Source organism: Lactuca virosa, chromosome 2 (assembly GCF_052849685.1).
Source record: "Lactuca virosa cultivar CGN04683 chromosome 2, Lactuca_virosa_CGN04683_v6, whole genome shotgun sequence".
NCBI lineage: Eukaryota > Viridiplantae > Streptophyta > Magnoliopsida > Asterales > Asteraceae > Lactuca > Lactuca virosa.
In genome coordinates, this window is record NC_136427.1 from 302872585 (window position 1) to 302893709 (window position 21125).

General features: G+C 31.6%; 1 protein-coding gene across 1 annotated transcript; it reads right to left on the minus strand.

The window, feature by feature from the left end:
• Positions 1–15648: 15648 nt before the first annotated feature.
• PBS2 (cysteine and histidine-rich domain-containing protein RAR1) lies at positions 15649–17476 on the minus strand. Its single transcript, XM_079081114.1, has 5 exons — positions 16697–17476; positions 16528–16610; positions 16301–16449; positions 15964–16205; positions 15649–15874 (listed from the first exon to the last, which is right to left on the minus strand). Exons 2-5 carry the CDS (start codon positions 16590–16592, stop codon positions 15779–15781), a joined length of 552 nt encoding a protein of 183 aa, XP_078937240.1. The 5' UTR covers positions 16593–16610; positions 16697–17476; the 3' UTR covers positions 15649–15778.
• Positions 17477–21125: the final 3649 nt, after the last annotated feature.

Here is a 21125-nt window from a genome sequence, read left to right on the forward strand (position 1 = left end):
GTAGATGTTGTTATGAACTCTTCAGATCCACTGCAAGGGACGATAAATCTATTCGTAATGATTTACTGATTCTTCAGTAAATATGGTTGTGTTTATAATATTAAGCATAAGTCTAATACTTTGAAAAGATTCAAAGAGTAAAATAACGAATCGAAAAATCTGTTAGGCAGAGAGATAAAAGATTCTCCAATCTGAAAGGAAATGAGAGTACTTTAGTATCATGTTTTATGATCATCTTAGTGATTGTGGAATTATATTATAATTGATCCTCGAAGAGAATCTTAGTGCAATTGCATGGCTAAGAAGAGGAATCAGATATTGTTGGAAATGGTTCAATCAAGAGATGAGTCATACTTCATTCCCAATCGAGTTTTAGAGTTATGCTCTAGTAACTCTAAATCATATCTTCAAATTCATTTCAAACTAAGAAGGGTGATAACAAGTCGTAATATGTGGAGTAAGAATGCTTTCTCTCTTAGGCACATTAAGAATTGGAGTTATGATGTTTTTCGACAGTCATGTCGAAAAACAAAAGATGAATTGAAGCCAATTCTGAAGAGTGTCATCACGTTGGGAATCTGCACGAACTTTTGGATATTTGTTTTTGCTCGTCAAGGAATATTTCTTACGAGAAAAACTTATATGTCAAGAAGTCAGTGGGAGTCGTATTGATCTTGAGAGTTTCAACAGTCAACCGACAATGATCCTTTTAGTTATCACTAGTGCACAACGTAAGGTTGAAAACTTGTTGTGATGTTTGACACATTCTTATTTCTGTCCACTTCTAGTTAAGTCAGAAATGCTTATGAGTTATATGTTTTTCATTTAACTGCAAAAGCAAAGTGCGTTGGTCAGTGATGGTACACTGATCAATACGGGTAAGCTGCTAACAGGAACGGAAGCACTGGTGGGCTTTGAGCTGCCGGAAAGCAAGAAATGAAGAATAACGAAGCTCAGTCCATGAAGGATACCTAAATGTAATTTTGGTTTGTCTTAAACCTTGTCTTATGACTGTAGCTGAAAATGAAAGTTCTACATGGATTGGAACGTATGCACCTTCGAATCTAGGTGGCAAAAGGTTTCGCTCTAATTCATGATAATGGTTATGAGGAAACACTTTTGCTAGAAATTTTTTAAGGATCTGATAAAGATCAATATGGATATTGGTTGTATTAACTACATTCTCAAATTCACAATATGATTACGACATCCCTCTTCATATTTCGAATTGTGAGGAATGACAAGGAACTGTTTAAACTTACAGGAGATATGTTTATCACGTCTTGAAAAGGTTTTAACACATACACTATCCAGATAAAGTGCATAAGCTTAAGAAGCCTAATTAGAGGCTTAACGAAGCATCGCTAAATAGGAATTTTCACTTCCATGCGAAAGTCAAAGAGTATTGATTTCTAGAAGTCCAGTTGATTTCTGAGTACATGTCAAAGCTAGTGGGAGCAAAATTATAATGTTGGTATTGCATGTTGACAATACTTTTGATAGGGAGCAATGTCTCTAGTTTGCAAGTTGCAAAAGTTGGGAACTATTTCACTATAGTGGACTTAAGGGAGAGGGCACTCATACTTCGCTACGAATGTAAAGGTTTAGATTGTATAGTTTAATAGAACTTAGTCAAAATCATATATGAATAGTGTATTGAAATGTTTTAACATAAAAGATTCTATATGGAAATATTATAGAAAGAGATTGAACAAATATCAAATCCTTATATAAGATAATGAGTTGAGTATCATATGCTTCGGATATAGGATTGATTACATATGCTATAATATTCGCTTATTCTAATTTTTCAAATTCTCTGAGCATTGTGAGAAAAAGGACTAGAATTTTAAGTGATTAGAGTTATTAAACAAACTGTCAAGAACATTCTGAGGTTTACAGAAGATTTGTTGCTTGTGGAAAGTTGGAAGTATGGTATTGTTTTGAAAGGACCATAGTGACACGTTTTGGATTGAGATGATTTTTGGTCAGAATTGATGGTCATATGGGAATATGGAAATGATTCCTAATGTGTATTTTTAATGCGGTAGTTTTCAATTTATCATTCATAGTATATTGCATCTAAACCACACCTTACAGGCAGTGAACCTGATCGAATATAGTATAGTTTTGATAAGCAAGGGTATCAAACTCAAGGGGAACGGTAGTGAATTAATATTAGACATTTTAATTATAGGTTATACAAAATAAAAGAAATCAATTAATGGGGTTTTGATTATAAAACTCAACTGAATTGATAGTTAAACTAACTAGATAAAATGATTGCAAATGAATCACTTTAGGTACTCAAGTTTAGATTGGATTGCTACTCAAAATCATGACTAAATTCGTTAATAGTGCAATGGATTTATTAGTTGATTACCGAATTCTAATCTGACTAGTTATCTTGATCGGATTTTCTAGTACGAATAATTAATGAACAACTAACACAATAATCATGTAATTAGTGAACACATAATTAATTTAATATATTCGGAATATGAAAGATATGATCTTGTGATTTCTCATCAATGATCATGACAATCAATCAATGCATAACATGAATATCTAATACTCTCTAACACGGTCAAAGTCACAGATTAACATTACACAACCCTCAGATTTGATCAATCTCTAGTCCTAACAGTTTAATGGTCATAAACTAATTAAGATTCAAGTTAATGTAATTAGATTGGTCCTCTTAACTACACATAACTCAACAATAAGCAATAAAAATTATAACTTTAACATGATAAGTGACGACCAGTCAAACACAATTAATAACCAAACTAATAAAATCCAAAATCATTGAAATCAACATATAAAATCAAGTTTCATTTACTCCAAACGAAAGCAACATGTTTTAACACCCAAATTCAGAAAGTAAAAAAAAATAGAAACAATTGGAATGCTTATCATGGTATGAACAGCAAATCGAATGATTCTTTTCATGAATCAGCTCTTGAATCCTTCAGATCTTTGCTCCATATCAGCTTAACAACCTTCTGGCCGCCTTTTAGACCCTCAAAACGACACTTCTAAGGTTTATTTCCATAGGGAATAAATTAGGGTTGAAGATATGTCATTAGGGTTAATTTTCGGCTTAGTTTATAAGTTACAAAATCGGCACGGTGTGGAGAAAGGCTTGCCATGTCGCGGGAGATGGAATTTTCCCGTGCACGAAATTTTCCGATTTTCCACGGTGTGGGAACTAGGAATCAGAATTTTCTCAAAACATAAAAGTTGTGAGAAATATTGTCTAGTTTCCATAAAATTTTGAATCTCGTCAATCGGAGTTACGAGCCATAATATATGGTCAAAACACTGACGAGGAGTCAAGCTGGCAACGACATCCTTTTGTGTCTTTTTCAGCTCCTTTCTCCTCATTTTGCATTCCACCTCTGATTCTAACTGTAATTGAATATTTCAAAGCATATTAAGTATCATATATCTTAAAATATAATATTTTTACTCAAATACATTAAGATAATGGCCTAAAATATATAGTTAAATAAGACCATATCAATTTCATAATGGGAAATGGGTATATGGAAATGTTTCCATAATAAGAGTTGGTTATAAAATCTACATGTGGGTTGGAAACTTTAATATAAGATAAGTGTTCAAGGAGTGTGCTTTGAATTTGAGACTTCATAATCATGAAATTATTCTGAGTAACAAGTTCTAGTGGAATATTCTTGAATATCGAAGGCTCAATTTCTATGACCTTAGAACCTCGACATCTCGGAAGGACAATGCATGTAAAGAATAAATTCCACTACATATTAGATAACGATGAGAATTAGGAATTTTGAAATGAGCATCATTGGAGTAATGTCCAGTGGATCTGTTCACAAAGGAAGGACCATAGAGAGGCATAGTATGCACGTTTAGAACATGGCATGACAGATGTTACTTAATTCGAGTAGTTTTTTGATTACATGAAACAATATACAATAAATGTTATGGTGATTAAATAATAGAGATTTATTTATATTTAAAGGGTTTGATACCATAGTCAACTAGTTTGTTATTGTGTTTCACTTTGCATGTTTACTTCCTGAATAATTTTATTATTCGAAATTCCACAGTCGTTCATACTTTTAGAAGTAAGTAGTGAATTAAGATTGTCATGAATTATTCGTAGATTGTCTATGGAGATTATACATTGCACAAGAATTGTTTCAATGTTCATGAGTAAACTTAGAAAATAGGGTTTTTTTTTAGTATTGGATAAACCCACGCTTAGAGATTACTTCATGGATTTTATCACGAGTAATTCTAAGAGGATAATATCTACTATTCTTAAAGCAGAGATATATAACTCATAGTTTGCGAATCATTTGTGCATTGGGTTCCCCAAACGCATCTCGTAATTGGATGTTGTAAAGGGTTATTCAATGTATGATTTGGTGAGTAAAAGATATGACTATATAGTCAATGTAATTCGCTCCTTTTTGTAACATCCTGTTCTGAGAAGTTTCTTATTTCAGGATTGTGGACAATAAATGGATCAAGTAAAGGCCTTCGGCTTGGATGGAATAGGGTTTAGACACTATTGGATGTTGATAACATCCTATTCTGAGAAGTTTCTTATTTCGGGATTGTGGACTATAAATGGATCAAGTAAAGGCCTTGGGCTTCAAAGGAACATGGATGTTGATAATATTGGTTATGAGATCCAAGCCCTTGGTTTGTGTTTTGGAGTCAAAGGTAAAATGGGAAAAGTGATGTTTCAGACTTCTTTCATGAATTAAGGATTTTAGTTCGGTATGTTTTAATTCAAAGGTAATTAGATAGAATTGTGGGGCTCTTCAATACCTTTTTTTGCATATAAAGAATGCAGAAAACGGAGTTGAAACGAAGAAGTTACGATTGTTTGAAGTTGAAGTGGAAATTGGGGGTTTTGTCCTACGCAGGGCGTACGAAAGTTACGCAGGGTGTAGCTGTTCACGCATGACGTAACTAAAAATTACACAGGGCGTAACTTGCTGATTTATGGAAGTATATTTAGTAACCTACGCATGACGTAGGTTATTTTACGCAGGGCGTAATCACGACAGATCAAAACCCTAATTCTTCGGTTTTGAGCCCTATTTAAGGGCTCTAACTTATGAGAAATTCTCTCATGATCAGCCTCCATCACCTAATATCATTCATTGAAAAATCCTAGCCTCCTCTTATTTGTTTTTTATCCTTGACATCATTTATGAGCTTATTTCTCCATTGGAAGGTGGAATCTTGAAGAACACGATTGTAGCAAAGTGTATAGAAGAAGGATTAAGTATAGATCCATCAAGGTTACTTCATTCCTGGACCTTTGTGAGTAAAAAGCTTCAAAGTTTCTCAATGGTTTCATAGATCTTGTTAATTGTCATATATGTCACTTTTTGGTTCATTGAGCTTGTGTTTTGGGAGTTGAGGCAACTCTAACACCTTTTGAGCTATATATAACACTCGTGGGACTTATTAGACTTGGAAAGTTGTGCCTTGGTGCTTATTCATCAAGTCATGAAAGTTGTATTAGCATTTATGGGTCATTTTAGTGCATAAAGTTTAGATCTTGGAATTTTGTGACCTTGTTATGGATAAAGTTGGAAACTTTATCCATCTAAACATCATATTGATTCAGATCTGAAGGTTGGAGACTTAGACTTAATGGATTAAGTTGAGAAAGATGCATTTTTGGTCCCATTGAGATCTAATTCTTCAGTTTTGAGCCCTATTTAAGGGCTCTAACTTATGAGAAATTTTCTCATGATCAGCCTCCATCACCTAATATCATTCATTGAGAAACCCCAGCCTCCTCTTATTTGTTTTTGATCCTTGACATCATTTATGAGCTTATTTCTCCATTGGAAGGTGGAATCTTGAAGAACACGATTGTAGCAAAGTGTATAGAAGAAGGATTAAGTATAGATCCATCAAGGTTACTTCATTCCTGGACCTTTGTGAGTAAAAAGCTTCAAAGTTTCTCAATGGTTTCATAGATATTGTTAATTGTCATATATGTAACTTTTTGGTCCATTGAGCTTGTGTTTTGGGAGTTGAGGCAACTCTAACACCTTTTGAGTTATATAGAACACTCTTGGGACTTATTGGAGTTAGAAAGTTGTGCCTTGGTGCTTGTTCATCAAGCCATTCAAGTTGTATTAGCATTTATGGGTCATTTTAGTGCATAAAGTTTAGATCTTGGAATTTTGTGACCTTGTTGTGGATAAAGTTGGAAACTTTATCTCTCTAAACATCATATTGATTCAGATCTGAAGGTTGGAGACTTAGACTTAATGGATTAAGTTGAGAAAGATGCATTTTTGGTCCCATTGAGATCTAATTCTTCGGTTTTGAGCCCTATTTAAGGGATCTAACTTATGAGAAATTCTCTCATGATCAGCCTCCATCACCTAATATCATTCATTGAGAAACCCCAACCTCCTCTTATTTGTTTTTTATCCTTGACATCATTTATGAGCTTATTTCTCCATTGGAAGGTGGAATCTTAAAGAACACGATTGTAGCAAAGTGTATAGAAGAAGGATTAAGTATAGATCCATCAAGGTTACTTCATTCCTGGACCTTTGTGAGTAAAAAGCTACAAAGTTTCTCAATGGTTTCATAGATCTTGTTAATTATCATATATGTCACTTTTTGGTCCCTTGAGCTTGTGTTTTGGGAGTTGAGGCAACTCTAACACCTTTTGAGCTATATAGAACACTCATGGGACTTATTGGACTTGGAAAGTTGTGCATTGGTGCTTGTTCATCAAGCCATGCAAGTTGTATTAGCATTTATGGGTCATTTTAGTGCATAAAGTTTAGATCTTGGAATTTTGTGCCCTTGTTATGGATAAAGTTGGAAACTTTATCCATCTAAACATCATATTGATTCAGATCTGAAGGTTGGAGACTTAGAATTAATGGATTAAGTTGAGAAAGATGCATTTTTGGTCCTATTGAGATTTAAAGGCTAGATCTTTTTTTTTTGGACCATCCAAATGGATAAAAGTTGGAAACTTTATCCACTATGGAGCTATTAGGAACTAGATCTGAGCTTTGAGTGAAATGTCTCAATGTATTAAGTGCTTAAAATGAAGTTTGGCAAGTAACGCCGTGCACGACGCGTAATTTGGGTTACGCCTAGCGTAGCCTGATTCTTGCTCGTTTTTTGGATAGGACTCAACGCCCTGCGTAGAGCTAGGGTACACCACACGTAAGTCAACGAAAGGTTGACCGTTGACTTTTTAACCAGTTTGACTTTTTGTCAACTGTGAGGGGTAGAGGACTTAGAAGGGCAAAGTGGCCTTTTGCGCAAGGTAGGATTTATCTTGGTATTTGGACTTGCTGAGTTGGGGTATTTACCTTAATTGCTAATTATGGTTTGGTTTGTGGATATGTTTAGTGGGAGCAACTTTAGCACCGACAGCTTGTATGTGAGATATATTTGTCTACCGATCGAGGTGAGTCTTCTCACTATACTTGCCTGTGTGGTAGTATATGCATGTTGACCGGCTGGGTCTTATTTGTTGATTTTTGTTATATGTGAAACGAGTTGCTGATAACTCCTGGACCGTTGTAAATCTGTGGGACTGCAGATAGTCCCGGGGTTGCTGATAACCCATGAGGTGTGCTGTTAATCCACATGGCGTGCTGTTAGCCCATTTGGACCATTGATATTCTCCAGAGTTTGTTGATAACCCTTAGTTGATTATTGTGTTGTGATGTATGTGGTATTTTGGGGAACTCACTAAGCTTTGTGTTTATAGTTGTAGATTAAATATTTTGCAGGTACTTATCAGATTGCGAAGGCGGGACTATACACACTGCATTGTCTTCTTATTAACTCTGATTTCGGAATAATGGTTTATGAACAAATGGTTGTAACTTTACTAAAAATGGATGTTATATTATTTTAAAAAATTGAAAATTTTAGCCTTGGGTTTTAGGACGTTACACTTTTGCTTGAATAAGGAAAAGCGATATCTTTGTGCCCCTCAGTGATTTGAGTTGATCTATAAGAACCAGACCTAGTCTGGACTAAATTGATGTATTCAATTTTGTAGTCTGAATTCGATCATTAAATCGTAGACCGAGAAAAAAACAAATGAACATGAGGTTGATCATTTAATCTATGACTCTGTTCATACGGTATCCTGAAGAACGAAGGAATAGCGGATCACTTCTCTTAGGGCTGACATTTGATTTGAATCAGAGTTCGACAGTGGCTTCGGAAAGCACTCTTTGTTGTTTTGATATACTTGCAATTATAGTTATAGACTTATCCAAGTGGGAGACTGTTGGATTAAGGTGTCTAAGCTCATAACTAAATTGGTATAAACTTGAAAATAGAAGCATAATCCTTTTTGGGCTGCCCACATAACCAGAAATAGCTAGAAATGATATTATGAGAGAGAGAGAGAGAAATGATTTGTTGATATATTATGTGATTAATATATTAATTAGAAATAGATAATTGATATGTTAATTTGTTATGTGATTAACAAATTAACATGAGATCAATAGTTAAATAAATGATTTATTAATTGATAAATTAATGAGAAATCAATACGAATTAATTAATTGTTAATCAGAATTAATCTAAAATTAATTTGGGATTAACTAGAATTAATTAAAGGTGCAAGTGGTGAATTGTAATTGTTTAATAGTTGAATAAAAGAAGCAATTCTAGAATCATACATGGTATGGACGGTTTGGGCTTGATTCCTAAGGTTTATGGAAGCCTCTTGGATGTAGATAAGGAAATGATTTGAATTGTGATTAATTCTATTGTTTAATCCACTCTCTCCTCTTTAGTATTTCATCTTTCTAAATTTTATGTAATAATCATATGTTTCTTTTTATTTGATCAATAAAATCTTAAGGTATGAAAATTATAATATGTATATATATTTTTAATACTAGAACAAAAGACGCACAATTACACATTAAGACCCATTGGGTCTCAAATACCTCCTAAAGACGGTGGGTATCGATCCAGAAGGGTACAGGAAAGGCCATACCGACACCAATAGAAACACCATCCAAGATATCCTGGTAACAAAGAAAGAAAAACATTTGTAGGTAAAAATCCTCGAGCTCTCTGTATAACTATCATATTCATACTATCATTTTGTCGCGCCAATTTTCATCACTTTCAGTTTATCACATCAGTTTTCACCACCTCTATCCAAAAAAGGATTCAGTCAGTGAGAAAAATCATATTATTCGCTTAGGCCGAAAGAAAAATTCGTGATACGAGTTCATGAGAGCCACCAACTCCCGACGTTCAAATCCTGCAATTTCCACCATATCAAACTTAATTTTCGCAATTTTCACAACTTTCTAACATTCATACAATGATTTTTCACTCTCTCAAGATCAACATTTATTCAATCCCTACAAAATCGAAAACCCGTACCCAGCCTACCGCCTTCGGATGCCCAACTTCCCGATGATATCTACAAAGATGACGAGGAGTTTCAAGTTGAAGAGCAGCAAATACCTCAACGAAAAGGGAAGAATGTGACATCATACTTCCCCAAACAACACGAAAGAGGAAAACAAATGCAAATGACAATTTTCAATTGTAACAATTTAGTAGTTGTAACAAAAAAGAAGTCGATGACATAGAATGACATTTAGCGGAACAAAAAAATACACATGATGGAGGAGGGGTTGTGTTTTATGTATGAAAATGAAGGGATAAAGATATGCAATTTTGTATATCATTGTATGATTATTTGTCCCGAACAACATCGATTATGGTCCTACCAAAAGACGTGGGAATAGAAAAAAATATGGTTGAGAATGAAATCTTTTATGTATGTTTTTATCTAGTCTTGTATTCCCTTTTTATATTTAGTTAGTCTTGTAATATTTGTTTCATTAATGATTTTTTTAGTTAAATAATAGTTTTATGTTTTTAATGACTTTTTATTTAGTTTAATCATTTTATTTATAAAGTGTTTTAGGGATAGAATGGAAAGAAAAGATTACTAGTTTTAGATGTTAAACAGAAGGAAAGAATGAGAAACAAAAATGAAAAAAAAGGAAAAACTAATAACCATGAGATCACATCAATGTAACAAAATAACGTAAGGCGTGACTTTAACGGCAATGTCAACCTCAAGTTTTTACGAGCTTTGGCGAGTCACGTCGTTTGTAATGCGTGACTTAAGACGGTAATTTTTGTATATAATTAATATTTTTATATGTATTTTCTACTATTATTTATTTTTATATACATATATGACTTAGAGCGACATTTTGTTAAAGTTTGAAGACAAGTAAAAGTCTTGGAGCCATGAGGTGTCATGACGAACTTTTTAGAACCATGGATGACAAGAATGGATGCCAACCTAAAAGGACCATTTTAATGTTTTTGTTTTGGGTTATTTCCATAAAAGACCCTATATTTTGATTTTTTTTCTTTTTAAACTTAAAACTTTTTTCTTTTCCGAAAAAGACCCAACTTTTACTTATTACTTGTTATTTTAGACCCTAACAGGTCACCAAAAGGGAAATTAAGTATTTTTATTTCATAAAAGACCCTACATTTTGTACTTTTTTCCAGTTTAGACCTAAAATGTTTTTTATTTCAAGACTAGTTGTATAAAAAACGTGATTATATCCTTTTAGTTTAAACATAAACATCGATTTAAACAATGTAATTATTATGCATACATTTATTTATGATTGGACAATTCTTTGTCCACGTATATTTATAAAACAAAAAAAAAATGTACTTGTAAAAGCTATTTCTTCACTACATCAAGTTCATGTAGCTTAATTTCGTCAAGCCATAAAAAACATAATTATATTTTTTTAGTTTAAATAATAGACAACGATTTAACTTTTGCATCTTTTGGAATCATATTGATTTACGCATGAAACATTTTTTTAAACCATTACATATACAATGAAATTATATAATATAATTTTTTTTTCACGAGTGTAATATAAATAATAACAAAGTGTTTTGTCTACATTTGATAAAATTTACAGTTTCTAGCTCCAAAACCTTTTTTTATATTATTGGTTTAATTAGTTTTTCGATTTCAGTTACATAAAACAATTACCAAAAGCTAGGAGTTGAATACATAGACATATGAAGTCAAATTTCCTAACAGCACAAAAGAGATTTTATATAATTTTAAGATCATAAATTCAATAGCCAATTGAGTACCAAACACCTTCAATTTTTTTTTAATTAAAATGAAATCCGAAATTTTATTTTGGTAATTATTATGATTATACTTAAAAATCAATAACCGCGATATACAAACACCATGTATTGATCTAAACACGATATATACATAAGATAGATTATTAAAATGAGGTAGTAGCATAGTAGACCAACTATTCAATTTTCTTTTTTCTACAAAAATTTCATAGTTTTCTCATTTTTGCTCATTCACCACATTCCAACCATTAATAATAATGTCAACCATTGTATTTGGATATTTAAGTGTACGATATCATTTTTGTTATTTGTATTTTCAACTTATGCTCAAATGGTTTCATTCCCATAATATAGTTTTATGTATTTATATGTGATGTTAACGTTTTTTAAAAATGTATTAAACTTGAATCTGATATATCTAAAAAAAACTATTACGAATGTTTAGGATTAATATTTTTATGTATGTATTTGATATAATTATAACATATTATTCAATAATGGGCTAATGCTACAAAATATCCTATGACTTTGGTTTAGGAGTATGTTAGTGAGTATGTTTGTTAACTGTTCTAAAAAAATTCGACCAAAAAAATAATATAGAAAAGTGAGAGAGGGAAATATGTCCAAACTCATGAAATAAGTATAATAGACAAACTAAAAAAATTTATTTTGTATACAGTTTAATAAATTACATGGTATTTTTTTTCTACAAATAAAAAAAGTTATTATTATGCTAAAAGATTATTCCTATCCATGTATTATCCATGTTACCAAAAAATATTAAATTAATATCAAACTGTTAATTAGCGGTAATAATAACATTTTTTATAAACAATATATCAAGTTTAATGATATAATATATATCCAAGATAAAGTTTAATTATATCTTATAGACAAAAATAAAATTTTGCAATTCTTCTAGGTTATATTCGCTCAAAAGATAATAGATTAGATAACATTTTTTAGTTTATACATGTATATTTTTTTTTCGGTGTAGTCAAGAAGTACCTTATATATTTGATTTTGAAGATTATAACCAATTTTAAAGTTGAATTCATTTTGATAAAAAAACATTTTAGGTCTAAAGTTGAATTCATTTTGATAAAAAAAACATTTTAGGAAAAAACTACAAAATATAGTGTCTTTTATGAAACAAAAATACCTAATTTACCTGTTGGTGACCTGCCAGGGTCTGAAATAACAAGTAACAGGTAAAAGTTGGGTCTTTTCCGGAAAAGAAAAAAATTCTAAATATAAAAAAAAAAAACAAAATATAAGTTCTTTTATTTGTTTTCTATTAAATAACCCATTAGGTCAAATGTTGCATTGTCTTCGAGCCTTTACTAAGGTCAGGCCTATTTATCACTGGGCTTTATATGATCTATGGATTAACGAGTTTGGCCAAACACACAATTGGGCCTTATTGGACTGTGATATACAAATTCAAATTGATAATAGTATAATTTTATATACTATTGATACTTTAGTACATTTATTAGATAGAACAAATAATTATCTATAATTTATTTGGTAACCTTTTTTTTCGGTGCGGTTATTGTAGTTTACTTCACAATTTTTATTACTAACAAATATACCTGAAAATTTAATGTTCATTCTACACAAGAACAAAGCCTTGTAAAATGTGAAGATTATAAACAACCTGATTTATAGTAATCTTTAAATTAGACGCTTTTCACTAGGGTGAGCATTTGGACCCGTGGACGGGACCTGGATCCTTTTTTGGACCCCCGGGCCAGTTCTCAGTTCTAGAAATTGATTAAAACCGTTCAAGTTATTTAACGGTTCGGTCTGGCCGGTTCCGAGTAAAAACCGGTTTTGGACTTGATTCTGTAAAAATCTTTAAACAATCATAACTCATTTGTTTGAAGTCAGATTCACATGCGGTTTTTTTTCCAACGTGTAATTTAGAGTTTGTACATAAGTTTATACTATAATTTTGTTGTTTTGGGTGTTATATTCAATGAATTACGTTTCTTTAAAGTTGGGATAGCAAAGCTGAAATATTTCACATTTTCAACTATTATTTTAAATTTTTATATTCTTTGAAAATCTTTAAACAAATATATCTCATTCGTTTTGAGTCAGATTGACATGCGGTTTTTTCCAACTGTGTAATTTAGAGTTTGTACTTGAGTTTAGAACTATAATTCTATCGTTTCCAGTCCAAATGCTCCCCCCTACTTTTCACTATCCAACCCATAAATCTTGTTCACAAATTGGAAATCACGCTTCATATAACATGAAACCTAGAAATTAAAAATTGAGGATGCAAATTTTCTGATATAAAAACTTTAACTTTATTTAATTTTTATTTTGTAGCGGATCATGCCTCATAAATGAAAATAGTGTATCAAAAACCCAAAGTTCACATCATCATATTATTCATTAAAGAATCCAAATCAATATCTTCTTTTTTTGGAACCGGGCAAATATATTAATAAAAGAAAAGAATGCTCAAATCTAGCAAGAAGCTAGACGAGCAACAATACAAAACATGAAAATTACGAAATGTTCAAATACAAAGAAAAGGATCAATACACCATTCATTGCAATTCACATTCCCACTAGATTTTCTTCTGTATTTAATCCATACGAACACCATTGATTGTTTAAAAATTGAACTTTGGATTATGCATGTTTGAGGTTTGGATTATGCATGTTTGGTATTTTAATTTTGGGGATTTTTTTTAATATTTTTTGTAATGTTTATAATTTTAAAGTTAATTATGATTATGACTGTTCACTATTTGGTTAGAACCGAATTGTCCAATTAGACAATTTTGATTGGACTATTTGGTTCGGATATTCGGATATTTGGATTGATTTTAAGCTAAACCGAATTATTATTTTGGATTTCGGATTGGTTTTGATTTATAAAATATGAACTGAATAGTCCAAAAAAAAACGAATAACAACTTAATATTTATTTTTAATATACATCTTTAATCATTTATAAATTTACTAAATTATTTTTTAAATTATTAGAAACTTTCATTCAATATAATACCTTAATATTTACTTCTAATCAAAAGTTTTTTGTCAATTAAAATATTAAACTATAATCAATGTTTCTTAATAGTTGTTTATAAACTATAATTCATCATTAAAAGGTTTTTTAGATACTTTTATAGAGTTGACTAATATTTAAGTAATATATATCTTTTAACTGTCTCGCCTCTTAAAAACCGAATTGTAAAAACCGATCCAACCGAATTGTAATTTGGTTGGATTGGATCGGATTTGAATTTAATTTGGACTATTCGGATTCATGTTTCGAAAACCGAAATCTATTTGGATTTACTTGATTGGATCGGATCAAACCGATCCATCCATATGAACACCCCTAATTATGATGTAGTAACTATTAAAGTGAATCATGATGTAGTAACTACATCCTCTGTCTTTTAGACCTTTGGACCGGTTGCACCATTGAACTTGTAAGACAACACATTCGTTTTTCAAAACATTGGTGTACTCTCAAAAGAAAAGATATAGGCAGAGTAAAGGATACAAGGTAGTACGTAGGGCAACTCATTGTACAAATAACATTATAAATTAATAGAGAATACATGATAAAGAGTAAAGAGTCATTTTGGTATGACATACAGAATAAAAAAACAAATGTTACATTTCAGATATAGGGACTAAATCCACAGTCAAACCAAAAAAGATTTTTGGATTGTATCCATAAAAAATCAGCAAACCATAGTAACCTTTTTTGTAGTTTATTATTCTATACGGTCTTAGCCATAGTTTTGTAATTTTCTTATAACTTTCTTAATTTTGGAATTTCAAAGTTGATGAGAAATTAATTGATTTTTAGGTTTAGGTTTATGTATATACGATGTTGAATCCATATATTCAGCTGTTAACCTAATGAAAACAAAAAAGTTGGTTCATTTTCGTTTTTTTAGAACAACATTAATCTCAATAAACACCATCTCAAGAACTTAGAATGAGCAATATACTAAGATGAAAATCCCATCGTTGCAAAAAAAAAAAATTTCAAGTTTCAATTATGCATAAAGTTTTGGTTTGTTTGGATAGTAAATTCAAGAATTACACTAAAATGAGGAAAATGTCGATGATTTTGGAGTCATAAAGCATCTTAAGCAATTGAGATTTACACAAGTGGCAAATGAGATCTCAGATATGCTCAAATACGAGTCTGAGATGTGCAAAGTGCACACTTGTATGAAACACATCTTAAGCAAATGAGATTTTAAATTCTTAATCTTACAAACAAATCTAATCTTAAGGATCACAAACGTTATCTACAACTACAATTGTTCCACCTCACATTCACTAGAAAGAATTAAAGAAGTGATGAAAAAGATCAGAGAACTAAAGATGCATCAAGCAATGGAAAATAAAAATGGTATTCAACAAATGGAACCTAAACTTATAACAAACTCAACAAGCTTCATCATTATATAAAGCTTGAAAAAGTAAGAAGAAAGGTGCAGCTTAATATTAATACCTGTTGAAAGAAGCAATTGGTTCTACAACATAATAACAGAAGACAGTTTCAGTTGCAAATTGAATATAGTAAATACCTAAATTTTCATGTCCTCATTTGTTATGATGCTGCCTCTGCATCATGCCATCCCTTAGCACATGGTGGAATGCCCATGAACTCATCAAACTCCTTCACATGAACATCACAGCATTTCCACTGCACCAAAAAAAAAAAAAAAAAAAAAAAAAAAAAAACTTAAATATATTTTTTAAGCAACAAAACAAAAGATAAAATCTGATTCTTACCCCTCTCATTCGGTCATGGAAGACAGCAGGGCCAGGATGGTAATTACAAGCAGTCTCATGGTTATCAATTTCCTTGAAAGTTTGACCACATCCCTTGTTTTTGCAGATCTGAGGCTGGTTTATGTCAACAATTTTCTTCACTGGAGTTTTCCCACTTTCCTTCAAATCTAAATTAACCTTCTCTGAAGTAGTAGATTGAGGTTGATATGAAGGTTTTGTATTCATAACTTTCACTTGTGACCCTAAACCAACATAACCAAGGTTGTTTTAAATCACCAAAAAGAAAATAAAAAGTACTATTTTTCTTGAAATTAACAAAAATTGGGGTCAGAAATACCATGGTCAGAGCAAAAGAATCCTTGACGACATCTAGGGCAAGATTCTTTAGTTGAAGGAGATGGAGTTTTGATTGCTTGTTTTGGAGCAGCAGGGGTAGCCTTTTTTGCTATCACTGGCTTTTCAGTTGTGTGTTTGCCTGTCTTGCATCTTTAATGAGAAAAGACTGGAGTCATTAAATCATATTGCTAACAGTGTACAATGCAACAATATATACATACAGCATACCCTGGAATTTCCAGAAATAAGGTGAAATCATGACTCCTTTTTTTGCAGCAGCTCCATTCTTTCATACCATCATGAAACAGAGGCTGAAAGACAAGTTGTTAAGATTTGTTTATATGGTATGCAAGATGAAAATAATAATCAATTAGGTATATGCATGATAGATACTTACTCCCTAGAGAAATGAGGATGCCCAGTTGAATAACAAAGCCGATGCACAGAAAACAAACAGATTAGACATGAAAACAAAGGCAGAAAAGATAACAGGATAGTTGAAAGGATAAAAATGATTAAACACTAATTTCATGGCATAAATTTGCTTCAAGAAAGGACACCAGATTACAACTTTCACAATCCACATACTTTATAAAGAAAGTAAATAGAAACTATTACATTGGTGATAAGATTTCAATGTATATGTTATCAATCACATCTCTACATGCTTGTTTATCCAGTCTTTTTCCTTCATTTTTAGTAAAAAAAAATTCCAAATGTTAAGTATGATGTTAAAAACCCACGCTTTTCTCAATTACTTTGCAAATGGTAAACATTACACTTTCCATGTCCTGAAGAAGCTCAAATTACTTTGCATCTGTATTTCTGACAATACTTGTCAGTTCAAGTGATGAAATAGGTCAGGGCATTTTCAACACAGACACGCTATTTTGCTGTTTTAGAGATAGCTATCGTGCTATGGCTGAGATGGAAAAATCACTCAGCTTCTTTTGGAATAGGCAGACTGCTATGCGTACATTATTGGACTCAAGTTCAACTTAGTATATATATGTTTGGATCTTATACCTCAAACTTTCGACTCAAGTCTGAATATTACGAAAGGCCTCCATCACTCGGTTTTCCGACTCGGCTAAAAACATATTAGAATCTCTAATAGTAATATCTAACAAGTTATTGCTCGACAAAAAATTATGCAATCGATTACAAATGTATTCAACAATAGCTATATCGAGAAGCTAATAGTTGTTCTTCGTTAAGATCATAATAGTTAATCCCGAAATTTATCGGAAATCCCCAGCGAGTGATATAGGGAAAGAAAAGGGAAAAAAAGAGGACTGACCGACTCATGATAAGTGCAGGAGTCTTGGGGATTATCATCTTCCGTGAAAGTAGCGTTACAGCCGATTCTCTGGCATCGAAGCGGGTTCGCCATTTTCACGCAAATTCTTTTGCTTTGATTCGGTTGATCGATCGACGTTTCCAGAATTTAGTACAGAGAGAAGTCTCAACAAAAGTCTCTCATGGATGGACTACGGAAGTATGTTCTAGCCATAACATAGAAATATTATGCCCCAGATTTGGGCCGTTATGAACATGTAAGCCCATAAACCTTTTAGCGTGCTTCTTATTTTATCTTTCTTATAAAGAATTTTATATTGAAAATATCTACTTTAATAAATAAAAATAAAAATATTTTTATCATATGCAGATTCTTATTCACTTTGCTACATTTTATAGTTATTTTAAATTAATTTTTATTCCACATATCACTTTATGTTTTTCCATTTTATTAAATTTCATATACTATTTAAAATCTAATAACAAATGCATATCAATTTTATTAATGTTTTCCTTCTAATTTCAAGATTACTAAATTAAAGTTTCATTAATTTCTTTTATTTATTTATCTAAATTATTTGTTTACATTTAAAAGAGAAAAAAAAACACTTTAATTTTTATAATTTAATATTTTTCTCACTTTTCTTATAAATTCAAACTTCTCAAATATTTTGAATTTTATATTTAAATTTTCTTTTAAATAAACTCTTGTAATACATGGGTCTCACACCTAGTCCTAAAATAATTTTCTACGTAAAATCTGTTTTACCAAATTAGTAATTATTTTGTGATAAATATTTAAAAAATATTATTTTATCAAATAACTCTAACCATGGTATATAAATATTACAATTTTAGTCCAAGTGTTTTTATTTGTATCAATTTTGTCCTTTTGGTTTTCAATATTTACACAATCAATCTCCCCTTGAACTTCATTAACATTTTCTATTAAATATTAGGGTAATTACATCAATCGTTCCTCGTGCATTGACAAAAACGCACGTTTACTCCCTATTTTCAAAAATTAACTCGGACCGTCCCTCGTTTGTTTTAACCTTGCACACTTCATCCCTCCAGAAATTTAAAGACTATTTTGCCCTTTACAATTTATTTTCTAATTTTTTATTTGTTTTATCATTTTCCGGTTAATAAAAAAATAAAAAATAAAAAATATGCACCTACCACACCTCCCCCTTTTCTTTCCCTACATTCCTTTCGTCTCCCTAACTATCTGGAAAGACCAAAACATCACCACCATCGTATTCCCAGTTTCAATATTTATCTCTAGTGACCCCAAAACATCTCCGACGACTCTGTACATAAAAGAAAGAACTTCATTTTTTCTCTAAGAACTCCACTATTCTCATTCTCTTGTAGCCCTTTCTCTTTAAGAATTCTATTTCATAGACTGGAAAGAAAGAACATGTCAACGAACCCTGTCGGAAATGGTCGAAGAAGAAGAAGAGATGGGTAAATGCAAACCTTAAATCATCGTTTCCATCTAAAGTGTCATAACACAAACCCTAGATCATTGTAGTATCCCTTTGTCTTTTTAGATATGCGTCCGGAGGTGGCGATAAGGTTTTAGGAGGTGGCGATAGGAGGTCTGGAAGAGTAACACAGGTGGTGATGGCGGCTTTGCGAGGTCACCTTTATCCGGCAAGGCATCGACTTCAGATGTCGTTGGAAGTAGCTTCAACATCGATAGTTGGGATGTGATTGGGGGTGAGGGATTTGGCTGGAGACGGTGATAGGTGGCGATCGTGGCTATGCGAGGACACCTTCTCCAGAAGTGGAGACGATGATGGTGGCCGACGATTTAGCCGGCAATTTTGGGTGGGTATTATCGCTGGAAGTGGCTTTACCAAGTTTGTGAGTTTGTTTCCGATTAGCAACAATTGAAGGGTGGGGAAAATGAAGGGCCTCTATTTTTTAAAAATATTGATAATAAAAATAATAAAAACATTAAATTAATTGAAAATTAGAAACATAATGATATTATCGTCATTTCAGTTTGGGAACAGACTAAGTTCGTAATAAAATCGTCTTTGAGGGATGAAGCATGCAAAATTAAACCAAACGAGGGACGACCCGAGTTAACTTTTGAAAATGACTTCCTATTATTGCTTATGCGTTTTGATCCATGCACAATGGACGATTGGTGTAATTTACCCTAAATATTAGTGAAATCATATTTTCACCCTCAATGCAAATCAACACCATGTTTTCAAGTTCAACTTAATGAAGGAAAAAATGAAAATAAAAAAAAAAAAAAAAATTAGTGTTTCTAAGTTTCATTAAAGGAAACTAGTGGAAGGAAATAGAAAGAAAATGATCAAACCCTTAGTTAAGTGTCAAGTTTCATTAGTACCCTCGGTCAATCATATCATTCTTCATACGGGATAGGGTGTAGGCACGTTTATTGGAGCGGTTGGGAAGAACACTGACCTCTTTCTTTTTTTCAATCGTTAGAAAAAGGAGCTTGGTCAACCATGTTCCCTACGTACCCTATCTTTATTCCCATGATTCCCCGTTTGCACGTCTTCTCCGCAACCGTCGGTTCAGATCTATCTCAGGGTATGGTCACTGCACTCCAATCGTTGTATCATTTTTCCTCCTTATTTTCTTTTCTTTTCTAAATCTTGGGAACCATGCCAAAATGTCATAATCGCAATTTGTAAGTGTGTATGGATTATTCGATCGTAAAATCACATCGATATATGCAGAAAAAAATATACTCCCTTCGTCCCAAATTGATAGTCCACTTTTGACTTTTGAAGTATTTTTTCTTCAAATTTTACCGTAAATATTTTTATTTGTGTTATATATTACTTAATAAAACTTATAACAATGAAAAAACATTTAAAATACAATCCATTCATATATTTTGCATGAAGTATTATCTATCAAAAACAAAAATATTTAAGGTCAAAATTGAAGAAGAAAGACTTTAAAAGTCAAAAACTGACTATCAATATGGGACGGATGTAGTATATTAAGACTTAGGCCTTCTTTTTATAAATAAAAAAATATATCAAAACTTATAATCATTTGTCATCTATAAACTGACATCTACATCGAGATGTGTAGATGTCAAACCGCAAAATTAGTTTTTTTATTTTTTATGCTGAAAATTATTCAATTTTGGTTTATATAATTTATTTACTTTTTTTTTGGTTAAAAAATCATGTGATTTTCGATTTTTTTTTGTTGAAAAAACATAGCGCAAAATTTGGTTTATATAAATTAAGTTCTGTTTATATGGCAATTTTTTTTCATAACAACAATCCACCCATAAACAATTGGTTTTTTAAAAGGGAAAATTTCATTCACGTCCTTGTAAACTCTCAATATTACGTCAATATCCTTATAAACTTTAATATTATGTGTATATCCGTTTAAACCTATGAAAATTACATCAATACCCAAAATCAATTTTTAACTAGACTTATATCAATTTTTTATTAAGAAAATTATATAAAATTCAAAATTACATATAAGTTTACCAAAATACCCCTTTCCTAATT

Excerpts from the sequence above, each read along its gene's own strand:
- PBS2 (XM_079081114.1), bottom strand. The coding sequence starts at position 16,592 with ATGAAAGAATGGAGCTGCTGCAAAAAAAGGAGTCATGATTTCACCTTA. Across the intron at positions 16,450-16,527 it reads TTATTTCTGGAAATTCCAGG|ATGCAAGACAGGCAAACACA; the intron begins GTATGCTGTATG and ends TTCTCATTAAAG. Across the intron at positions 16,206-16,300 it reads ATTCTTTTGCTCTGACCATG|GGTCACAAGTGAAAGTTATG; the intron begins GTATTTCTGACC and ends ATGTTGGTTTAG.